Source organism: Egretta garzetta, unplaced genomic scaffold (assembly GCF_000687185.1).
Source record: "Egretta garzetta isolate BGI_Z169 unplaced genomic scaffold, ASM68718v1 scaffold107, whole genome shotgun sequence".
NCBI lineage: Eukaryota > Metazoa > Chordata > Aves > Pelecaniformes > Ardeidae > Egretta > Egretta garzetta.
In genome coordinates, this window is record NW_009260399.1 from 3,022,404 (window position 1) to 3,044,439 (window position 22,036).

Sequence of the window (22,036 nt, forward strand, 5' to 3'; positions counted from 1 at the left end):
TTGCTTGTTTGTTAACGCTATCGATGGTTGCGTGTCTGATTCATGATGAGTAGCAGGCAGAATCAGATCAGTGAGTGTGTGGAGTCAGAGCGAGTTTTCAGGCATAATAAATATTCCCTAAAATGTGGTAACATTTATGATATTACCTTGAAGCAAATTCTTAAATGGGGTTTTTGATTTTTTTTTTTTTTTTTTTACCAGGGCTCTTGCTTTTTAGTCAGAGAAGATCAGCTTTAGAGTATCCATCTCACAAGAACAATTTGGGGCACAATTAGAAAATAGTTAAATTATTTCTGCGTAAGTACAGGGAATGGCCACTACCCTTTTAAAACCTGAATCTAATTTCTGTCAGTTATACTGCAATTAGCCACTGTCTCCATGGCTTCAAAGATTTCTTTTTTCCCTTTTAGAAGCAACCAGACTAATTTTCCCAAAGACTATGCCAGCCTCCACTGGCACAAACTTCCAAATTCTGTTTGAATCAAGCCAATTTAACTGACTTTATTTCAGATGAAGCCTGAAGTCTCTCAGTCTGAGCCCTCAGACCACTTATTACCATGATGCATAATAGCAGGGAACAAAACAGGCTGTACAGCAAGGGTTACGGGGAGGCAGGAGCTCTCCTGAGTTTAACGGGGTTGGCTGGGAGCTCGCTTTCCATTTTCTGATCTTTATACAATGCCCTGCAATACTCAGATAATTACTTTAATAAGGCAGGTAATAAACACTATTAAGTAAATGAAAGCTGAGAGGCTGGTGTTGAAACATCCAATCTAATGCTTTTGCATGCACAAAGCCGGCTCCTGTAAGAGCCGCGGGTTCATCTGACTGACAAAATTGAAGCTCGTTATGGGCGAGCTGATTTGGCTGCCCTGCGATACCACCGGCGGAGGAGAGGGGCTCAAGGCTGTGAGACCGCTTACTGCCAGGTTTCTGAACCACGTGAAACTGCAGTTGTCAAGGAGATTTTGTGGTGCCATCCAGGTCACAAGCAAATTGGTTCCCTCATTTGTTCTGCAAAGCACATAGATTTGGAGATGCTTCGGGTGTTGTTTAGGTCAGGACCCACTTTGGGGTCAGGAGAATAACTAGAGGTTCCCTGAGACTCGGTGCTGTGAGGAATGAATCATTGGACCATCACCTTATTTAAATTTCTTCTTCAAAAACATCCAGCCCTCTAGAAACTGCTATGACGTTACAGTGTCTAAGAAAGCTGAATACATGGTTGTAAAAATTACTTCTGCAGATGGGTGCCTGTCACTGACCATCCCAAAGGCCACCAGAAGAAGCAAGGCAGAAGCACAACTCGGAAGAGGGAGTGGGGAGGTTAGAGCCAAAAAATCCAGCAAGTTACAGGGACTCTGGGCTGCGCAGTGTGAGACAAGCTCATAGTTTGCACCGGGCACCGGCACAAAGAGGGGTCAAAGCCATGTTTGTCCTTCCTCAGTGGTGCTTGGGCCTTCAACCCTGCACCTCTGGATGCAGAGAGAGAGTGAGCACGCGGCTAGAGGGAGATCTCCATCCTTTCCTTCATACCTCAGTGTCTGCTGTGCAGCCACTACACCCAGTCCAAAAGGGCAAAAGCAGCTTTCCTGGATACCTCCACAGAAAACCAAAGGCATTTTCAATGACATTTTTGGCGTGCCAGGTGCTCCTGTAGCCTATATGCACATAGCTCAGGGGACAACACAGCCCATTAAAGTGCTCCCAAGAGACTGGCACCCTCACTACTGATTCTGCAAAGGTCCATGTTAAGAAAGGACTCTGTCTGGTGAGTGAGAAGTTGCAGACACAATTTGACTCATTGACCATATCTTTGTGCACAGGGTGGTGGCAGTGCTTGGTGGCTGAGCTATATGGCCTTGGCAAGAACTAATGTAAGCGGCTGTGAGTTCATGATCTTAAGACAGGGAACATCTCCTTGTAAGCATCTCCCCCAGGAAAGCACATACATTGAGGTGGTCCAAAAAGCCTGGCAGGTAACAGGCCTGCAATTGCATGGAATGGCCAACCTCGACAAGGTTGAGAGCAAGGCAACACTTGCTCTCAAATCAGGAACCCAATGAGAAGCTGTGACCAAGAGAGATGGGCTCTGCAAGAGGGTCTGAAATAGCACAGTGCTCCCAGTAAGCTAGAAACATATATGTATGTTTGTAATTTATTACATATTTTTGATTTAACATGTTCTTCTGGGTAAAATTCATTACTCTATGTTACAAAAGCTGGCAGGCTCCTGAATAATTGAATAATCTTGTTTTGCCCTATGGGAGCAGGATGACAGGTACTAAACTAAAGTGAGCCATTTTCAGAGAATTGCTGTGAAACAAAGACATCCCCAGCTGAAGTCCCAGCTTTAGAGGATGAGGAAGAGGGTTTCCTAAAAAGAGAACAGGGAAGGCTCCAAGGCTCAGTCCTACGTGGGAAAGCAAACCCACTGGGAGACCAGGTAAGACTGGGTTGTGCAGCCAGCCCAGAGCTCACACCCACCGTGCTCAGGTCCCCTCTGCAAACAACGCGGTTTCACGCCAGGTATCTGCAAGGCTGGGACTAACCCTGCTCCTGAGATTCTTCATATTCATTCATACACCATTCATTTGTGGAAGAAGACTTTCAGTTTGATAGCTACACATGGTTCTTAGATGTACAGTCATGAAAACTGCTATGCATAAACTATTATCTCTCTAGACTTTTCTCCTAAGATCCCCTTCTTTTTCAGCTGTTTTCATTTGACCTCAGGCTCTGCTCCACATGACCTCAACCCTTCTTTCCCATCTGAGCTCTGCACTCTACTTGCATTTACCAGCTCACTGTTACCTCTTACTATTCAGACAAAAGGTGGAAACTATTAAGCCAGTGACCTTATACTAATGTAGAAATCTAGTAACATGAGCTTACTTATGTCGAAAATCAGTGGTCTAATACAATACATGTTACTGAGCTTTCCACAGCCTTGCATCTTCATATATGCATATTATCCTGAGAAAGTGAGATGCTTTTATCCAGATTTCACTACAGTGAAATGGGGTACCAAAACACTGGGGCAGCATCAGAGATGCCTTCGGGATTTAGACCTGGCCTCATATGAGTTCACCTGCAGCAGAGTACAAAACTCAAGTATGGTCTCTCAAACCTTCTGCTGATACACCAGCTGCTGTAACAACCCTGTTACCCACCTATCTGAGGCTTTGTGCTAGCAATGAAGGTTGAATTAGAATAAAATTAATTGAAAAGCAGAAGAAATAACATGAAGCTTGGTGATGATGAGCACGAGGCCCTGCAGCGCTGCCTCCATCCTGCTCCCCGGGTCTGGAGGCAGAGCAGCTTTCCCTTCCAGCACCACTGCAGCCCGACAGGATGTTTCCATTGCTTCTTCTGGCTATGGTCATTTATAACTATCCTTTTTGTGGAAAGTGGATGCCACACAACTTCACATGAAGCCTTTATGTTTTCCAAGGCAGAAACTGCTGTTGCATCAGACTTGTGCAGAGCTTAGTGCAATGAGAGCCAAGTCCATAAAGTCTTTAACATGCTACCACAGTTTAAATCACTAATGATGAGTCATTACACACTCGTGACCCCCTCCTAACAGTCATTATTCTTAATCTAAAATAGCAAAATCCAAATTATCCACAAATTTTCCCAATGATATGTGACATCTGCCTCTTTGGCCAGATCTACACTGTGACTTTTCACGCCAATTCTGAACCTGTCCAGTTTATTCCTACTTACAAAGTCTGATTAGCAGAGAATAACTTCACACCAAGCAATCTCAGTTCTTAATTCCTGAGTTGCTCTGTAGAATGTGCAATTTATAAAATCTGTAATTCATACCTTACCCCACCAGTAGGATTGCGGAATGGGGATGTGGTCAAGACGAGCCCCACGGATCCCAGCTCTTCTGTAAGCCTCAGACGTCAAATCAGGGAAATTTCTGTTTAGGTCCAAGTTCTGAGCTGTCTGTCGTCCAATGACCCATCCATTGTAACCAGCTCCCTAATGTGTAACACAGAAGCCAACCTCAGAGTAAATTCCTGTCCCAAAATATCACTTTATGGAAATCATTTAAAATGCCATTTTAATCACGGTGAAGTTTTAAAAGAACTGAAAAATGTCCTTACTGTTCAAACCCGACACTTATTAATCATTTTTCATCCCCATGAACTCTAAGGCACTAACTAGCGCGCAGGAAGCATTTCACTCACCATGATGTGACTCACGAGAGGAACACAGCAGTTTCTTACTCAGCACAGAGCAGCATGCAGAGGGGATTAGAGGAAGAAAAGAAAATACAGCTGATGCTCCAAGACGAGAATGCAAGAATGCCAGGCTCATACAGCAGACAGAGCTCACTACCCCAGCAATGCAGAAAAAGGTCCTATTTTCATGCTAATGGTGCTGGTGATAAAAGTGAGGTGAAAAGGAGAATGTCAGATAACTTATAATAGAAGTTTTGCTTTCCCAGGTGTCCTTCAGACACCAGCTGATCTCTGAAAACTGCCAGCCATTATTAAAGCGTGATAGTACAGCAAATATTCACATTTTATTATACCTGCTCTTCTACAAGAGGACTATTCCACAGTATGAAACTACATTTCTTTATAAAATAATTTAACAGTCATCACCGTGATTCAGTGGGCATTTTGTTCTAGAACTGAGAGCGGAGAGTGCTAAATGTGTGAAAAAGTAACACAGTCATTCTCACATCATCATGTGCAGGCAGCAAAAACGACAGACACGGCTCTGATTTCCTCTCAGCTCTGTTCATATTGCCTTTGGAAAGCAACCCACCACCAAACCAGGCTGGGATCCTGGCTGCTGCTGATTATTACTCCCTCCCCTATGTGACACTCCCCTCCCAGCTTGTCCTTTCCCATGGAGAATTTTAGAAACATGAAGCACTGAACATTTCATTCTAAAAAATCTTTTACCTCTTCTGCAGCCAGTTCATACCCATCAGGGTTGAGTGAAGGTAGGAGATGAATTCTGGTGTTATTAATCAAGGTCTGGATGCGAGGATTCCCAAGAAGATACTCCGAACAGAGGTACTGTGCGAGGTATATTAGCAGTTCTTTGCCCACAACTTCATTTCCATGCATATTGCCAATGTACTTAAATTCTGGCTTGACTGTGAAATATGAAGTAATGAGATGCTTTAATCTGATTATACCTGGGTGGCTTCCAAAAGCAGAGTAACCCAAATAGCTTACTGACGAGTCAGAAAGTTTTATTTACACTAATTTAATGCATATGTTCCTGTAAATAGCATAACAGTTCCAGGTGAATTTTCCTCCATTACAAATCAGTTCAGTAACAATGTAAATAGCATGAAACAAAGTAAGTCCATACTTTCAGGATCCCAAACTACAAGAGGCAATCATTGCTCTAAGCTTTTGCTGGGCTCGTCGTTAATTGTGAGCAAAGAATGCTGCAAAGAAAAAAGTCAAGCTGTGGCTGGGAAGGAACAAAATACACCCCTGGCACTCTCACTTACTTGGGCAGCTTCAATGCCTTATATTGTCACAGATCCTAGAAATGACCTGCAGATGTGTAATATATTAACAGTGTATTTGGAAAAGAAATTAGGTTGTGCATAAAAAGTGACTTTTAGGCTAAACAGCCTTGGAATAATAGCCTTGGACTATTAGAAACATATAACTTCACAATTCCCTGCAGTTCTTCTCTACATTTCCATCCTTCCTTAGAGACTAATGGAAAGTAGAAAATAGATGCACTTTGGAGACACCCTTTCCTGTCTATCCCTTCATCTTCCTCTTTGATCCTGGCCAGCCCAGACACTGGAGGAGGGCTGGCATGGAGCTACTGTGCCAGCTTGCTCAGACTGGCAAAATCTCCAGCTCTAGAGCTATTTCCGCCCTCTTTTATGCTGTCCTGAGCAGCATGAAGCAACAGATTTAGAAGAAAATACTAGGTAATGTGTTTAACTACCATCTTTTTTCATGCCATATCACGGTTTTAATTTAAAAGCCTGATTTGTAGGCTTTGTGTTTTCCTGGCAAATGGAGTATCAGCTTAAAAAGACACCTGCAGCTTCTTTTCTTTACACAAGAGAGGAAGGAGGATAGGCCAGGAAACAGTAATGTAGGTCTTTCCTCTGTTAAAGAGGTCTACTGGGATCTTGATCAAGTTGAAAGGCACCTCAAAATACCTCTGCACCATACAAGGCAGCGTGGCTGAGAGTAAACAAAGCTAACGCCAGTCTTCGCTGCCTCCACTGCAGCATAGCACACAGAGGACACAGTAGCTTGACCTGAAATGATAATCTCAATAAAGTATCGAGTCAGATGTAGTTTGATTGTACTGCACTGCTGAGGCTGCTTTGATGCTGGAGCTTGTCTGGTGAGAAGCAACCTGAGGCTCTTGGCATGCAGCAATGGCCACAGCAGTCCATCAGCTTTAGTCAGGCGCTATACCTGAGCTGGGAGCTGCTAGTGGGAAAATAATACCTAATACTCCCCAGGAAAATTAGCTGCATTTTGAAGAATTTAGAACATTCAAAAATCTGGCCCCTGCTCTCTCATTGATAAATCTACAAAACAGACAACAGCACTGTTCCTTTTTGCAGAGAAGTTGTGAAGATAGGTATCCTGAAGGTGTTCAGGCACTATGATAACACAAATTCCTGGTTCACTTGTTGCACTAACAGGTACTGCACTGACCTTAATCTCTGTTCAGGAGGATTGTTTTCTGTGCTGCACCGCCCTTTTTGGATGTCAATGCCCTTCTGTACCTGAGGCTTTTTTACACGTTGTACATATTTTAGGATGTGAAGGACTATGTTTTGACTAGGGCATGGGCGTTACTTGTTGGAAGCATGTAGGGTTTGACGGTACAGGGATAAATAAAAGGAGACTGAGGAAGTGGTAGATGATGGAGAGGGCAGGTCAGGAACAGAAAACTATGCAGGTTGGTAACAGAAAACTATCCAAACTTCTTTGTACACTGGCCCCAAATAAATAATAGCTGTATCACTGCAACCAAGCACATGGTGATACATCTAGGAATAAGGAATGTCAGCCATGGTCATAAACTAAGGTCATAAAGTTAGGAAATTGCAACCGGACTGTAATTGCTACAGTGAATCATCAGCTATCACTGTAATTCAGGAACACAAAGGAAGAGAAGTGTTCCTGGATCAATGCTTTTTACAGTTGAAGCATTATCCCGTTAAAAGGAGCTGTTTTCACCCACATACTCTGGAGTTCCCTCAAGCAACCTGATCAACACTGATATAACTCACGCAGTTCATGGTGCCCAGGCTTGGTTGAAAACTCGATCACAAAAAGATCCTTCCCTTCAAAACTGCGTCCTATGCTGTAAGTTGTTGCAATATGGGAGCATTTAGAAGCAGTCTTCTTCAACATGCTCACCATTTGGGAATATGAATGGTGTTTGAACCGAATAAAAGTTGCTGGCAAGTCTGAAGGCAAATCTTCCTCAATATCTACTTCTCCTGCAAAGAAAGATTGTGACATAATGCTCAGAGGATTGCATGAAAGCCTGTACTTTTCCACCAAATGTCTTTTTCAGTAATAGAATTATAGAAAATACAGCTGCAATCAGAACCTTAAATCTATGTAGTACATCCTACACTGTTTATTGTGGCATGTTTTGTTTGCAAAACCATACTAATGCATACGCACGCTGACAAATATTTTGTGCAACCTCCAGTTATAATTTGGCCTTTGGCATGCTTAGCAGTTTTTAGTCACAAAATGTACAGATTTTCCACTTTGAATCTGGTGGATCAAATTCGTTTTTTATGAGATTCAGCTGTCTTCAGCTATCTGGATCTTCTTCATCCAAACAAAAATCTGTGACAATCACTAACGAGATTATTTTAATGAGCTGTAAAGCTTGTCAAGCAGTCATGAATTTATGAGTGCATTAAAGTTTCAGGTTTTAAATAAAATATTTCAAATATACAGGCAGCTATCACACAGGGCAGGGCTTAACTAGAGGCACATTGGCAGTCCAAACATCTAGCTCTGAGCTGCCTGTCTTGATGTTCTTTGTATGTGAGGAAGAGAAACAGATGCTTCTTGAGCACAGTTTAATTAAGTGTTTAAAATAGGTGGAGCAAAATGAATCATGCCTGTCTCTAAAGACGACAACCTGAGATGACAAGCGGAGAGGTTTTGTTCCATAGACATGTCAAGCTGAGTAAGATGAGACCCTTCCCACCCAGACGAGCAAGGTGTGTCGGCAGAGCTTCCTTCCTTACCTCGCAGCTTTGCCAGCGGGTCAAAACATCCTTCTTCTTCCCCAGCGAAAAAGCGGTCGCAGTCTAAGAAGTAGGGCCAAGCCATGTCTATTGCATCAAAAGCAGGGAGGCAATTTTTTTTCAGGTTTTCACAGACATGCCTGCAGGGCTTTATAATTTTGTCCTTTTCGCACTGCGGGGCCAGCACTGAGCAGCCCAGGAGCCTCAGGTCCGGGTTGCATTCTCCCTGGAGCAAGTTGTGCAGCACGCTGATGAGGATGTACTCAGAGCTGTACTCAATCACCTCTCGAGACTTCTGATCCAGAAAATTAGGATACATCGTTTGAGTATAGGCAACATCAGTACAAGAACTTAAGGCAATGTCCACGCATTTTGCTATGAAAAGGAGATGAACATATGAAAAATAACTTGCTTCGCTGACACTCTGAATAGTTCAAAGGCAACATAACAAATAACTCGTCCAATGAACTTATTTTCTTTTTGTTCACAGATAGACTGGAGGCAGTTTGCAATACTCTCAAATGAATCTGATTTCTAAACCCACTTTAGCAAGATGATGGAAAGTATGCTTGGTCTGGAGATTGATGGTGAACAGTTTGATGCAAGTAGATGTCGTTCAGAATTCAAATGGTATCTGACAATTTGATGGGGCATCAGGGGTTATCTGATTGATAAGCACTATCCCTAAATAAGATTTATTTTGTGAATTCAACACCTGAACAGTGATGAAAGGACAAATCCCTGGCCAGAAAACACTGGAGTACCAGGCCCATATGGAAGTTCTTTTAACAAATAGTTTGGAAACCACCAAAATTAATAAAGCCTGGTTTCCAAAGGAAAGGCTGTCTCATACTCAATTAAATCTTATCTGATTTAAACTAAGAATACAGTTTGATCTTATTAAACACTACAGAATCCATGAGAGAGAAAATCCCCTTTTGAGGTGTGAATTTGCTCGTGTCTAACATGGGAAAACCTCAGATTCCTGAATAAAGTGTATTTTTGATATCACTCTCTCCCCTGTCCTTTCCTTGTAGTATGGATTCACTGATGAGGTATGGGATCACATAGATTTTTTTGCTTAGTGGGGAAAGTATCAGTAAGATAACTCTCTTCTTTGCTTGGCCCCCCAAAATTTTTAAGTAAGTCTTTAATATCTCTGAAAACACAGCCCTTTTGTGAAGTTTGACTGAAATTTCCCAAAGAGATCAAAAGTTATTCTGGGACTTGACTCACAGCTAAGCAGGCCCATAAATGTTCTTACACGTATATTCTCATAATCGTAATACATTTTAAGAAATCAGGTTAAGAGGTCTTTGGAAGGATAAATGCTGGTAATACCTTCAATCCACTCAGAGGTGAAAAGGGAGTAATAGAGAGATGTCTCTTCATAAAATGACATAAGCAGGCCCATAAATGTGCTTACACGTATATTCTCATAAACGCAATACATTTTAAGAAATCAGGTTAAGAGGTCTTCGGAAGGATAAATGCTGTTAATACCTTCAATCCACTCAGAGGTGAAAAGGAGTAATAGAGAGATGTCTCTTCATAAAATGACTGGCCATTACAATAATGGGCCTACGTGTGAACCTCCTTCTCTCGCTAATGTCTCTGGCTGGTAACAAATACCACTGTCACAGCAGCAAAATCCTACCTGTGTCAACGAGACCATCTCTCTAGGAACAAGGCCTACTATAGCACCAACATTAGAAAACTTGTCAGGAAATAATGAAGAAATACTTAAGGTTTCGAGATTCTTCAAGGACAGCGAACAAAGTCACAGCATACCTTTCTGTACAGTTTGGCATTGACCTGCAAAGAGGAAGAAAAAAGCATTATGGGGCAGGTATCTGTGGTACCTCCCTCATGTTAGGAATTGTCTGATCTGGCAGCCCCATGGAGGCTGCTGCAGCTCTGTGCCCTCAGGCCCAGCCATACCAGGGCCAAGCACGTATTCCCAACAGGCACACATTACATATATACACAAAGAGAAAACATGGTACAGCACCAAAAGCATCATCCCGTTCCCCTTGCTGGCTAATCAGGGTGAAAGCCCACTGATGGAAGAGAACTACAGGTGGATCCCTCCAGTAGCTCAGCTTAGACACACTGGAACCCCAGTAGCTAGGCTCACTTTACCCAGTAGCTTGCCCCTGTATCCACTGATCTGCCATTTGCCTCAGGCACTGACACACATGCTGGTCTCTCTGGTAGCTGGCCCAGACCTAGGGTCTCACTGGTAGCCAAGCCCCAGACACTGTGGTCTTCCCAATAGCTGGCTTGGACCTCCAAGCCAGGTTGATTCTTCCAATAGACAACTCTGAGACCCTGCTGTCTCTTCAGTATCCAGCCCAGGATCACAGCCACTGAAATAGCCAGCTCCCAAATCTTTTGCCCTGTCCACTGCTAGTCCAGCCTGGTGTTTGCTAGCAATTGCACACACTGACATAGACACACAAGGCGCACGCACTCTGGTCCCTCCAGCTGCTGCACTGCTCTGACCTGTGGTCTCACACCAGTCACTGGAGCCCCATACACCACCACCCCCACCACCCCCCCACTCAAAAAGAGACCCTCATCCAGGTAAAGAGTTGGGAATAGAGTTTAATAAGAAGACAGGACAGATTGCAGGGATCAGGTGCAGGGCATGGCCAGGCAACCACGCTGACCAGCCAGTCTCTGGACCACTTTAAGAAGGGAGGGCTGGACAATAGATCTGAAGTGTGGTTGTGTAAGAAATCAGGCCTATGTTTGAAAAAGATGTTGAGCTGCCCAGCCCTGACAACGATACTTCTAGGCATGCTTAAAAACTGTCATTCAGGTGCCTAGGAAATTTTACTAATGAAAATGTAGGTCTTTAGTAATCTGGTCTAGCCTAAAAGTCCATGTGAGTCCTTCTGTACATACCAAGATGCCTTGTGGATCTTCCCCTAACAAATCTACTGGTGCCACATACTGCTGTGCATACCCTTCTTGTAAAGCAACTAAGCCTTTGGTGTATATGAGGGGACACGTTTCTTCCCCATCCTGCTTCATCCTATCTTTAACAACTGCATTTTATAATCCTTTTAATAACATCTTAAAACTAATCATTTCCCTCCCCAACTACTCTCATGGGAAAGCTTTTCCAAAAGCTCTGTCCTCTAATGTCTAGAAATTGCCTTTTAATTTCCTGCGTAAAAGTATCCGTGGCCAGTTTATATCCATGTGTTGTTGTGCCAGCATTGTCCTTTAGCTTAAATAGCTCTCTGCGCTCCCCGGTACATGCCTTCATTGTGTGTTTGCAGAGAGCAAGCCGATCCCCTTAGCTTACCATTTACTAGGTCAAATAAACGAAGCTCTCTTGATTTTGAAGGAATGTGGTTTGATGACCCAGGAGAGGCCGCTTTTGGTCCTGTACCTGGTAATGCTGTTTTGCCCTTCTCTGATACTGGCAACTAAAGAAAAATATTGCTACCAAGGTATCAGAGCTGTTTTCACCAGTGCCTCACAGGAGCTAAGCCACGACGTGCAAGGTTTTTAAACGCCAACGGGTCTGCTTTCCTCGTGGTGGATTGGGGATCTAGCTATGTTGCTATTTCTTCTAACTCTCGCTGGGGGGCCAGGCATCTAGCTTCTTGCTCAGTGAATTGAGCTTTTGTCCTCGTAAGACCAAATTTGTTACTTTTTCCTTTTTTTCTACTAAGGGAAGTTTAAAATTCTACTCCCAGCATATTTGTTTAAATGTAATCATCTGCATATGTCTTGCTAATGAGTTGATCATTCTTTAGCCAAAATAAAATCATTATAACGAGAACAAAATTAACCTTGGAATTTTATCTTGGAGGGAGACATTTAATTGGAAATGAGTCTGGTTCTATATTATGAATTGTCATTGATCCACATTATCTCATAAAATAAATAAGGGATCAGAACTAACAGAAACAGCCCATCTCCAACACCAGAAAATCCTGGGAAGCAGCAAGCTGGAAAAAATTATATCCATGCAAACTCCTTTCCTGACTTGGTACATTATGGTAATAGCAATAAACAATAGCCGGTTCATCAACAGTGCCTTCCGTTACAGGATTTCAGCATCTCCCTTAGTTAGGCACAACCCCCTCAGTGAGTTAGTTATTAAGGTCAAGACATTTCTGAAAAAGCTTCATCTCAGCCAGGTACTGCGTGTAGTTTTACATCGGGGGATAATCAAGGAATAGCATTTTGTACAGCGCTAACTGGGAAAGAGAAAGGAGTGACTGCTTGTTAGCAAGAGCTCCAGCAATTAATCCTGCTGATAAAATAGGATGTCGCTTCCTCCCTGAATCCGGAGAGTCTGATATCCCACCACCATCACACCCACAACAACTTGTGAGGCCCTGGACGCCAGTCTGGAGCCAGCCAAATGTTCCATACAGAGGGGAGAGCTTGGGGTGGATGGGACTGGCTTGAGTTCAGCCATGTCCCAACGAGTAGTGACACTATCTCTGGCTACCACTGGGGTCATTGGCAATGAACCTCCTTCATTACTTTGAAGGGTGGCTAAAAAATATTTGATGCTTTTTTTATCCTCAACATTAACCGACTGTATTGTAGCTGTTATTTCAGACTAGAGGGTCGTGTGTTCTTCATGGGTTCATCTGGGGAGCATGAATGGTCTTTCCGCAACTGCTTACATTTCCTCGAAGGCAAGAAGCATTTCCCCTTTGCTGGCTCTGTGGCCAAGCTACCAGTGATCTTTTTGTTTCTCCCTCTGACACGCACTGGTCACATAACAAAACTGAGGCACACACAACCTTCCAGACTGCTATTACTGTGCAGGAGTGCTATAGCCGTCAGTCAGTTTGATACGTGGCACAAACTAATTCTCAATGGTGTCTCAGTATTCTGCTTATTCAGCTGGAGCAAAAAGGTATTCTGGCAACACGCTGGAACAAGCAGAGGAAACCAGAGGGAAAATGCAGCAGGCAGGGTCTGGGCATGGTGCTGCTGCTTCCCCCTGCTCTGGCTCTCCGCGCAGCAGCAGACTTACTGCCTTTAGCAGATGCCTCTCCTGCCCAGCTGGCCAGAAGGAGAGGTGTCGGAAAGCAATGGGAGAGAGATGTGAATCTTTGCTAGATCATGTGCTGTAGCTGGGTTCACGGGAGGACTGGATCATTTTGTGAGCAGGAGTACGTGTTAGCGCAGGAGAGGTAAAGACAGCTCTGGTTTCAGACTGTGAGCTACCTGGTTTCTATGCTTTGTTATTTTTACCATACTTATAGGGGGAGAGGCAATCTATTAAGCAACATGGCTGTTACTCATTAACAAAGATGCTGACTGAAGAGGATAGAATTATTTTTTAGAGGAGGAACCCAAAGCCATATAAACCTTTCCCATGGCAACTGAAGTTGCTCATTGCAGTATGTGATAAGCAGGGGTGATTCTGCAACAAAGGATAAAGCTTTTCCATTACTTTTGGCCCAGGATGTCCCTCACAAGCTCAGAGCTACCAAAACTCATTGACTAGGAACAAAACTGACTCCTTCCTCCTGGGTCCTAAACCTAGATCTAAGCCTAAACTTAGATCCAAACCTCACAATTTCACAGCATACCATCGTGTTTTCTCCCTGTCTCTTTCTGCCAGAGACATCTATGCAGCTTCTTCTGCCATCTCAGAGGCCAGCTCTGCCCCAACTGTAGCACCTCTCCCCACCACAGCCCCCTGCAAGCTGCCATGTGAGCCATACATTGGCCATGGCTCCATCATGTAAACACCCGGGACTGAAATAGCTTGAGCTTTCAGGTTATCAGGAGTTAATATACATAAAAACAGCAGAGAAAGGGTCTGGTTTATACTAGGCCTTGCTTTACAGCAAGTCTTAAATGTGTATGTGTGCTGATGTGGTGTTTGGACTTTTCCTATGTTTTCTAACGCCAATGCTTGCATATGTTTTGGAGAGTGCAGCTCTGCAAGGGCCAAAGATAACTCTCCAGTGTGTGTACTTATATAAATAAGTGTGGATGCACGTAACTGGGCCAGAGCCCGCCCGCCTGGAGAGCCGGCAGCAGGAAACTCTCCCAGGCCAGCTCCCGGGCTGCAGCTGCACACTTTGCTCCTGGAGCCCTGCGCCCATGGGCCTGGGTCTCTGCACACAGAAATGCCCAGCAAATCCCTGTCCCCACCCATTATAGCTCGTTTTGTCCAAGCTCCAGCAACACCAGCTAGAAGAGTTCAGCCACTCCCTTTTTTTTCGGAAGAGGAATGACAGGCAATGATATTCTGTGATTCTATTCTATGTACAGATTTTCTCAGGCCTCCAGATTAACTTGGCAGGCTTCAATTGCTGCTTCTTTTGTGCCTGAAAGAGCCTAAACCTCTTCCATTTTCTGAGCAGAGGCTTCCCTGGGCTCAGAGGAAGATGGTGCCGCCTCCTCTCGTAGTCCCATCCGGGGACAGGTTGGTACAGAGACACCTTTTTCTTCCTGACCCAGAACAGCCTTTTTAATTTTTTATGTTTATTTTTGTACTCTAACTATTCCACCAGAGCTACGAAAGTCCTTTCAGTAGCACAGCTTCTATTTAAGATTATGGATAAAATAACTTATTGAAGAGGAGAAAAGCCATTTCAAGCTTTCTGAGCCCTCTCTATAATATACGCTTCTGGTTTTAATTTGCAAAGGCAAGCTTGAAAAACTACAATACAGCACATACATATTTTACTGCCAAGCTTACATTTTTTCCCCTTGATGATTCAGCAGTGAAAGAAGCAAGCTGCTGTGATTAACCCTAACCCAGACAATGGAGCTCAACAGCTACTTCCAGCACCATGGCTTGGCAGGTTGCCTGTTTGAGAGCAAAGCCAACAGGAGACTTGTGCGCTTGAGGATATAGAACGAGCCCAAGGGCCAGTCTTAAAATCAAAATATCTAAATCATTCAGCGAGGCTTACACAATTGCATTGTTGTGACTGACAGATTAAACAAGATTAGATAATTTATCTTGTAAGAGCAGCACACCCCCCACCAGCTTTCTGGGTTTCTTACAATACTGTTTTCAACTGGAAGACATATGTATTCATTTTAGTCTTACAGTCAAAACCTCTGTTTTTCCAAACAAAGCATTTCAGTTTCTGATCATTTTAGTATTGCTCTCCTTGCGGTTCTACACAGTTCATCGAGGCAGTTTCTTTGCAACGATAATCTCCCTTGTAACACTAAAGAGACAAAACTTATATCAACAGTAATATGCAAACACTGCTGGGCTGTACCATTTTGCAAAACATTGCAACAGCACCTGCAAACGGCAAAGCACAGCCTGCCACTGGAGCCACCTCCCGGCTACAGCAGGAGGACAAGAGCAGGACAAGATCCATTATAGAATACTGTAATATTATAGGATACTATAATGGATCAGATTTGCCAGAAGGAGGGTGCAGGAGGAGTGGAGAAGTAAGGGGATGAGTGGCAGAGGAATGAGGCAATTGAGTAGCTTGGCTAGGGGGAAAACGGTCAAGCAGAAAGCCTGGGAGAGAAGGCAGCTACATATCTAAGGCATACATGCAGGGGCAGAAGTGGAAAGATCGCCAGCTACAGAGAAGGAATTCCAGGAAAACTGGAGGAGAGATTGCAAAAAGCAGCCCACGTGGTTAACTCCTCTTTCTGGATACATCAAAGCTTTTGTGAGTAGAGGACTGAATTCCTGTTACTAATCTTCCAGTCCAGCAATTGCTGAGGCTGCGCCAGGGGAGTGATGTGTTTGCAAAGGGATGGAAGCAGTATGCAGGAGCCCGACTTGCAGGCAGTGAGGCAAGCCCTAGTTTAGCCCTGCTCCCTCACATGAAGAAGTCTGAAAGCACCTGAAAGAGATTAATGCCTGATCTGCCTTCACTTTGCAGAGCAAGATCACAGCAGGAAGACGCAAGCCAGTATTTGCTATTAATCACCCTTCTTGCTAACCCACCTGCTGCCTGGCATTCAGTTAACCACCTGTTTTGATTGAATTACAGAAGGTGTTCCTACAGCAATGACACTGCACTTGGCTCCTCCAGGACTGCTTCTCTCACAGGACTTGCCTGGGGCAAGATCTCTGCCTTGCGAGAAGATGCTGAAGCTTTCCCATGGGTGATGGGAGTTCACGCAACCTTGCAGACTGCAGGTCAACACCTGTGCAGATGCACACAGGGACCTGCCACTTGGCAATGGCTCAAAGACAACCTCAGTGGCAGCCAGCAACTCTCCCTTGTTTCTAATTGTCCAGATGCAACTCAAACAGGGCTGCAGTTTTAGGAGCCTAAGAGAAGTGAGGAAGAGTATTGCTGTCTGCCTGTCTGTCCCTGCCACCCGCCTCAGTGCCACTAGTAACAGGATCCCTGGTGCCACCCCAGCTGTGTCTTAGGCCAGTAAGTGCTGCTCCAGGAAGTCCTCCCAGCTGAAAATCCTGAACAGAAGCATAATCCCAAACCAAAAAAACTCTTAAGTGCCCTGTTTTGGTCTCATCTGAGATGTTTTTCAAGTTGTGAGGGGAAAAAATACCAGCTAGGGAAAAAACCCACAAGGAAACAACAGTGATGATGACAGAAAAATGGCCCAGGAGTTGCCAAATTGGCCAAACACTTGCTGGGCTGCAAGTGGGGCTGGGCTGCTGCTGGACATGCATTCGCTGGGCACCAGGATGATCTGGAGACACACAGAGACCATCTCTGTGTCTGGCCAACAAAGGAAGGAGAAAGCAGCTCAGATCTGGGAAATGCTGGCATTAAAACAACAGACTGTGAGTAGGTCAGGAAATCTCTACAACTATCATCAAAAGGATCAAATTTTTGTCTGGGTGACTGGAAAAGGGTGAAAACAGTTATTTTGGGTGACTCTGTCCAAACAAGATTCAGCAGTCATAAAAGCCCTGGGTCATAAAATCTAGCAAAGAGACCAGGATGTGGCCTACCAGCCTCTGGTAGAGGTAGAGAAGCCACCAGGCTTCTGCGTGGCACCTCCATGCTCAGCCCCCCCTCAAACAACAGCACCTGTGGCATTTATCCAACATTTGGTCCAGGCTTGAGGAGGGGATGGCTCTTACGTGGCATGTGCAGCCCAAAGGGGAGCACGGTAGCTCTCAGCCAGCTAGCACCCCCAAACAGCCACTAATTGACTGTGTGAAGTGAAAGGCAGCGTCTACAAATGTTAGCAGGGATCAACCATTTGTGTTACTAAGTCTTGCTAAAAGCCTTAGGGCAGTGGGGTTTTGTTCAAGTTTTGACTTCTATGTATTTACACGCCCATACTTTAAGAATGAACGAGTATTCTGAATAAAACTTTGCCTTCAGATTAAAATCATGCATAAGCTATTTCAGCTCTAAAAGGATATACCTGTGTATTATATTTTCAATATAAACTTACTTTCCCCACATAAGTGGCTGTTTCTGATCCCATTTTCCATGTTAAATGTAGCTGAAGACCAGTGTTGCTAAAATAATAGTTGTGTAGAAATACGAGAGTCAGTGGCCCGAATCCAGAGCAGCTCACATGACTCTGTGATGACAACCGGGTGTATGAGAGCTGGAATTTCTCATCCTGCGAGTGTGCAAAAGGTAGATGCTAGTTCTGCATTTTTTTGTTTTGACAAGACTTGGACATATCCACCTTGGGTGCAGCAGGCAAGATTCCTACAGCTGGGGCTTTCCCCACACGCGAGGGCGCAGTGCTGCAGCCATGCTCCATCGCTCCAAGCCCGATCCTGCCCCTGCCAGCCATAGTGGGGGGGATGAGGAGTCCATCTGGTACCACTGGCCCTGAGGCAGAGGAGCAGACCCCAGCCCATGGCCAGGTCACTCAGTGCCACCACAGGCACGAGAGCCACAGGAGCTGGAGAGGCTCTGCCCATTTGTGTGCACATAGACACGGCTTTCACCAAGAAACAAGCATTAGAATTGTCCACAGCAGGTGAACTAATATGCTCAGGTCCCATGAAGCTGGGGCCAGCGTGAAGCTTGGGAGAGGAAATGGCTTTTCCCTTTTTCCCTTTCACTTAGCAAAAAACATGGCACACTGTGGAGATAGGAATGGCAGAGGAGGAGAGGGGAAAAGTATAGTGTCTGTATGTGAAGCCACTTTTTCTGTCAGCCTGACTTTCCAGAAGAAAGTCAGTCTTACTCAACGCCATAGTCTTCCAGAGGAGCCAGTGCCACAAAATCTGTTCTGGGCTCCAGAAGAAACACGGTACATGTCCCCTGCCTCCCACCTGGTGGTTTTTCCCTCCCCAGCTCTCTTCCTCATACCTCCCCACTCCCTCCCATCTCCAGCAGTTAAACTCTGAGACCCCCAGGGGCAACACCTGGCTCAGGAGCGGAGTGAGCTGGGATGATGAGGAACACCACGGTGACCGGGAGAGGAGGAGCCCCACAGGCGGCAGCCTGCCAGCCCAGGCTACCGGGGCTTCCGATCAAAGAGCCCCGGTCCCCAGCGGTGGCATCCGAGGGGAGCACACCGTCCCGATGCTCGGACCGGCAGCGGGGCGGGCGGAGGCTCGGGGCATCCCTTTCGCGTTTCAGCTGAGCCCAGCCCCGGTGCCTCCCCGGGAGCCGCCTGCACGGAAAGGTTGTACCACTGCCACTTTCCAGCCTTAGCCTGGTCCGCGGCAGCATCTCCGTGGCAGAGCTGGCCCCAGTTGCAAGGAAAGCTGCCTGCTTTTACTATTTCAAGGCACGCGACATCAGCCTGCTTCTACTTTGTTTTTTATTTTTGTTGTCAGTGATGGTAAAGTGCTGCCTTTAACTAATTACCACTGGAATACATCAGTCAGCAGCAGAGACATGCACCACTCCGATAAAAACATGAACCTGTGCTATTGGCTCCCTCCACCAAAGGCTGGCCACCTTTCAGGGGAAACATGCTAAGCTGTGCTTTTCTCACCCAAACTAGAGGCTAACAGTCCAGCGACACTCATCAGGGTCTGGACGTGCTGCCTTGAAATGGGGCAAAAGCAGCTTATCACTGCGGGAGACAGTGACTTACTGGCTCCCCAGGGATACAGGGCACAGCCAGGGAGAAGGGACCTGCCCCCTCTCTCCATGCCATGGTCCCCAGTTGCTGCTCAGAAAGCTCCCCACAGCATGTGTGATGCCTGTGCCATTCTGTGGGGCTGGTTGACAGTAAACTTCTCCTTATTTTACCAAACAGAAAAGCACAAAGCATTTTGTAAGGATCTTGGTATTATTAGCCCTGTTTCATTTTAGGTTCTTATTTAAAGAAAAATGAGTCACAGCAGAGCAAATATCACTGAGAAGGCCAGGCAGCCTGCAGAAACCACCTCCAGCCTTGCTGGGAGTCAGGCAGTGGCACTGGTTCCCGCAGCCCTTCTCTCCTGCACAAGCAGCTCCAGGCTGGTCTTCTCCTGCAGGGCACCACAGGTCTGGCCACCAAGATCCACAGAGATCTGCACAGGGGATCCCAGAACAGGGGAGAAACTCCCACTGCTACAGCTGAAGATATAACCTGCTGCCCTGGATGTTGAGAGGAGACCCCCGCAAGCTGTGTTTGTGTGCAGCACCACAGTGCCCCTTCTTTTCACATGGCCTGACTCAACCTTATCTCCCCTTTAGAAAAGGAAGACCCTTGAGAAATCTGGCAGGTCTCTCAGTGTCCAGGCTAATTTATTCCCTGGTCCAACATCCCTCCAGTGTGAAGTGTGCCCCTTCCTCACATTGCACACCATGGAGTGACGTGGCAGCTCACTTTGCCCACCCCTAGCCATCCCCAGAGGGCCGTATTCAGCAGTCCAATCCCACCAAATGCAAGGTGTACTTCCATTGTGTGCCTTTCCTCAAGCCTTCCCCTAAAGAAAGCACAGTTGCCAACACACAAAACATTCTGCCACAGCAGAGTTACCCCTCGATGATCCCTGCATGTGTGGTTGCCAGGATGAATACCCCATGGCAAAACTTTGATCAGCTGGAATTGGAGCAGAATCATTCCTCACAGGGAAAGGGCATGCTTACAAACCACATGGCCTCTTCCTGTAATTGGCTGTAAATAGTCTACAACACTTCTCTTTGTGCAGCTTTATCCAAAAATAAAACCCCTTCAGGCTGCGGTAGACCTCACTTTGATGTTCGTGGGAACAGCACTCTCAAATTATACGCAGTAGATGGCACATGGACTGTGCTGTGTAGCAGTTCACTGCCAGTGACAGTCTACAGCTTATATTTAAGCACAGAAATATAGCTGAACTTCCTTGGGTAAAATGAAGGTCAGTTTCAGGTTAACTTATCCCTTCCTGTATTCCCATAAAATAAATTTTTTTTTGTGAATCATTTTGAGTTTGAACCCTCTGAAAATAGTTTTCCTGGAATAGACCTTGTCACTACACTGGAATTCATCTCTCCACTGTCCCCACATAAATGAAATCTGAATTGAGTCCACTTGATTAAAAATACCACATATTTTTAAAAGATACTGTTAATTTTTTGTATTAGTCAACTGGTTACCAAACCAAAAGCTTTCAATTCATTTAGCAGCATGTTCCTATCTAATCTCTATTCTAATGGGTAAATCTGCTTTTCCAGCCAATCAGCTCATACAAATTCCATATTGCTTATAGCAAGCTAAAACACACCCTACAGCTGTCAGATCCTAATAAATCTTCTCATACTTTGGACTTGAAATAAGTCACCTAAAGCTGAATGTAAGGAGGAGATTTTTTTTCTTAAGCAGAAAAGCACACAGAAGGTCGAAAGTTCATCTTCTTGCAGCCTGACTACCACATTCCTAGAAGGCAAGGCCAGAGATGGGGCAAATCCTCTGCATTCCCCATGACAGCGAGGGGGATCCCACCGACCGGGAACTCTAAGTTTACAGAAAGATGCATCTACGCGTGGCCTTAAAAAGACAGTGATGGGAAACACTACATTCCCTTACATCCCAGACTTGTTTTTCTGGCCACACCACCCCCGCCTTCCCATCCACACTTCCCAAGCACAACCCCAGTTTCATCACTGGCAATCCACAGCTTTCCAAAGAGCTGATCCCCTCGTCTCTAGGGGAGACCTCCAGCTCCTGCCTCCCTTGCCTCAAAGCTGGAGCCCTTTACTCTGCTCATTGCCAAGGAGAAGGAAAGAGAGAAGAAGGGGGACTTTTGGGGCAGTTAGCCTTACCTAGGGTCTCCTGGCCGGTTTCACAGCGGGGCGCCGGCTCGGTGGCCCTAAGCAGCCCACCGAGGAGGAGCAGGAGCCTCAGGACCATGCTGGAGCCCCTTGTGCCGGCAGCGCAGTGATGTGGCACTCGCTGCCTGGTGGAGCAGCTCTGCTGGGAGCCTCAGCGAGGCTCTGGCTCTCCAAGCTGCGGAGGAAATCAGAGCACTGCAAGGGCATGCCCACGTCTCACAGCATATGCAGCCCAGGCGTCAGATTTCAGCTAGCATTTGAGTTTGGAAAGCAAAAGGCTTTGAGACAGAGAGGGAGGAGGAATGAGCTCCCCCTCCCCTCTGCCTCCCGACCGTCTCCCTCTTTCAGCCTGGTTTACAATTTCATAAACAGTTTGGGCACAGGGGGGTCCCCCGCAGGGATGCGCCTGCCTGCTCCTCAGCCACGGGTCCCATGCCTTGCTCTGCGTGCAGCAGTTTTCTTAAGGGACACAGGAGCTTTGTTAAAGCATGTCTTGCCGAAGCCAAGAGTGACTGCTTGGAGAGAGGAGGGGGAAAGAGACGGAGAAAAGCAAACAATCGAAAGCAACTTTCCTCCCAAAGAATGGTATTTCACAACCCGCTCCACGGCAAGTTTAAAACACGACAGCAAAGGGACTCTAAGCTGCATCCCCTCCAGCACAGCGAGAATGGGAACC

At 45.6% G+C, this 22,036-nt stretch overlaps 1 protein-coding gene across 1 annotated transcript in view; it reads right to left on the minus strand.

Annotated features, from left to right (window-relative positions):
* The window catches only part of CPZ (carboxypeptidase Z), a 35,809-nt gene extending 14,370 nt beyond the window's left edge, over window positions 1-21,439 (minus strand). Inside the window, exons 1-6 of the mRNA XM_009643210.2 lie at window positions 21,352-21,439; window positions 10,034-10,057; window positions 8,243-8,617; window positions 7,259-7,471; window positions 4,929-5,125; window positions 3,832-3,993 (exon numbers count right to left, since the gene is read on the minus strand). Of these exons, the coding sequence (XP_009641505.1) occupies window positions 3,832-3,993; window positions 4,929-5,125; window positions 7,259-7,471; window positions 8,243-8,617; window positions 10,034-10,057; window positions 21,352-21,439 (1,059 nt within the window). The remainder of the gene's footprint in view (window positions 1-3,831; window positions 3,994-4,928; window positions 5,126-7,258; window positions 7,472-8,242; window positions 8,618-10,033; window positions 10,058-21,351) is intronic.
* Window positions 21,440-22,036: the final 597 nt, after the last annotated feature.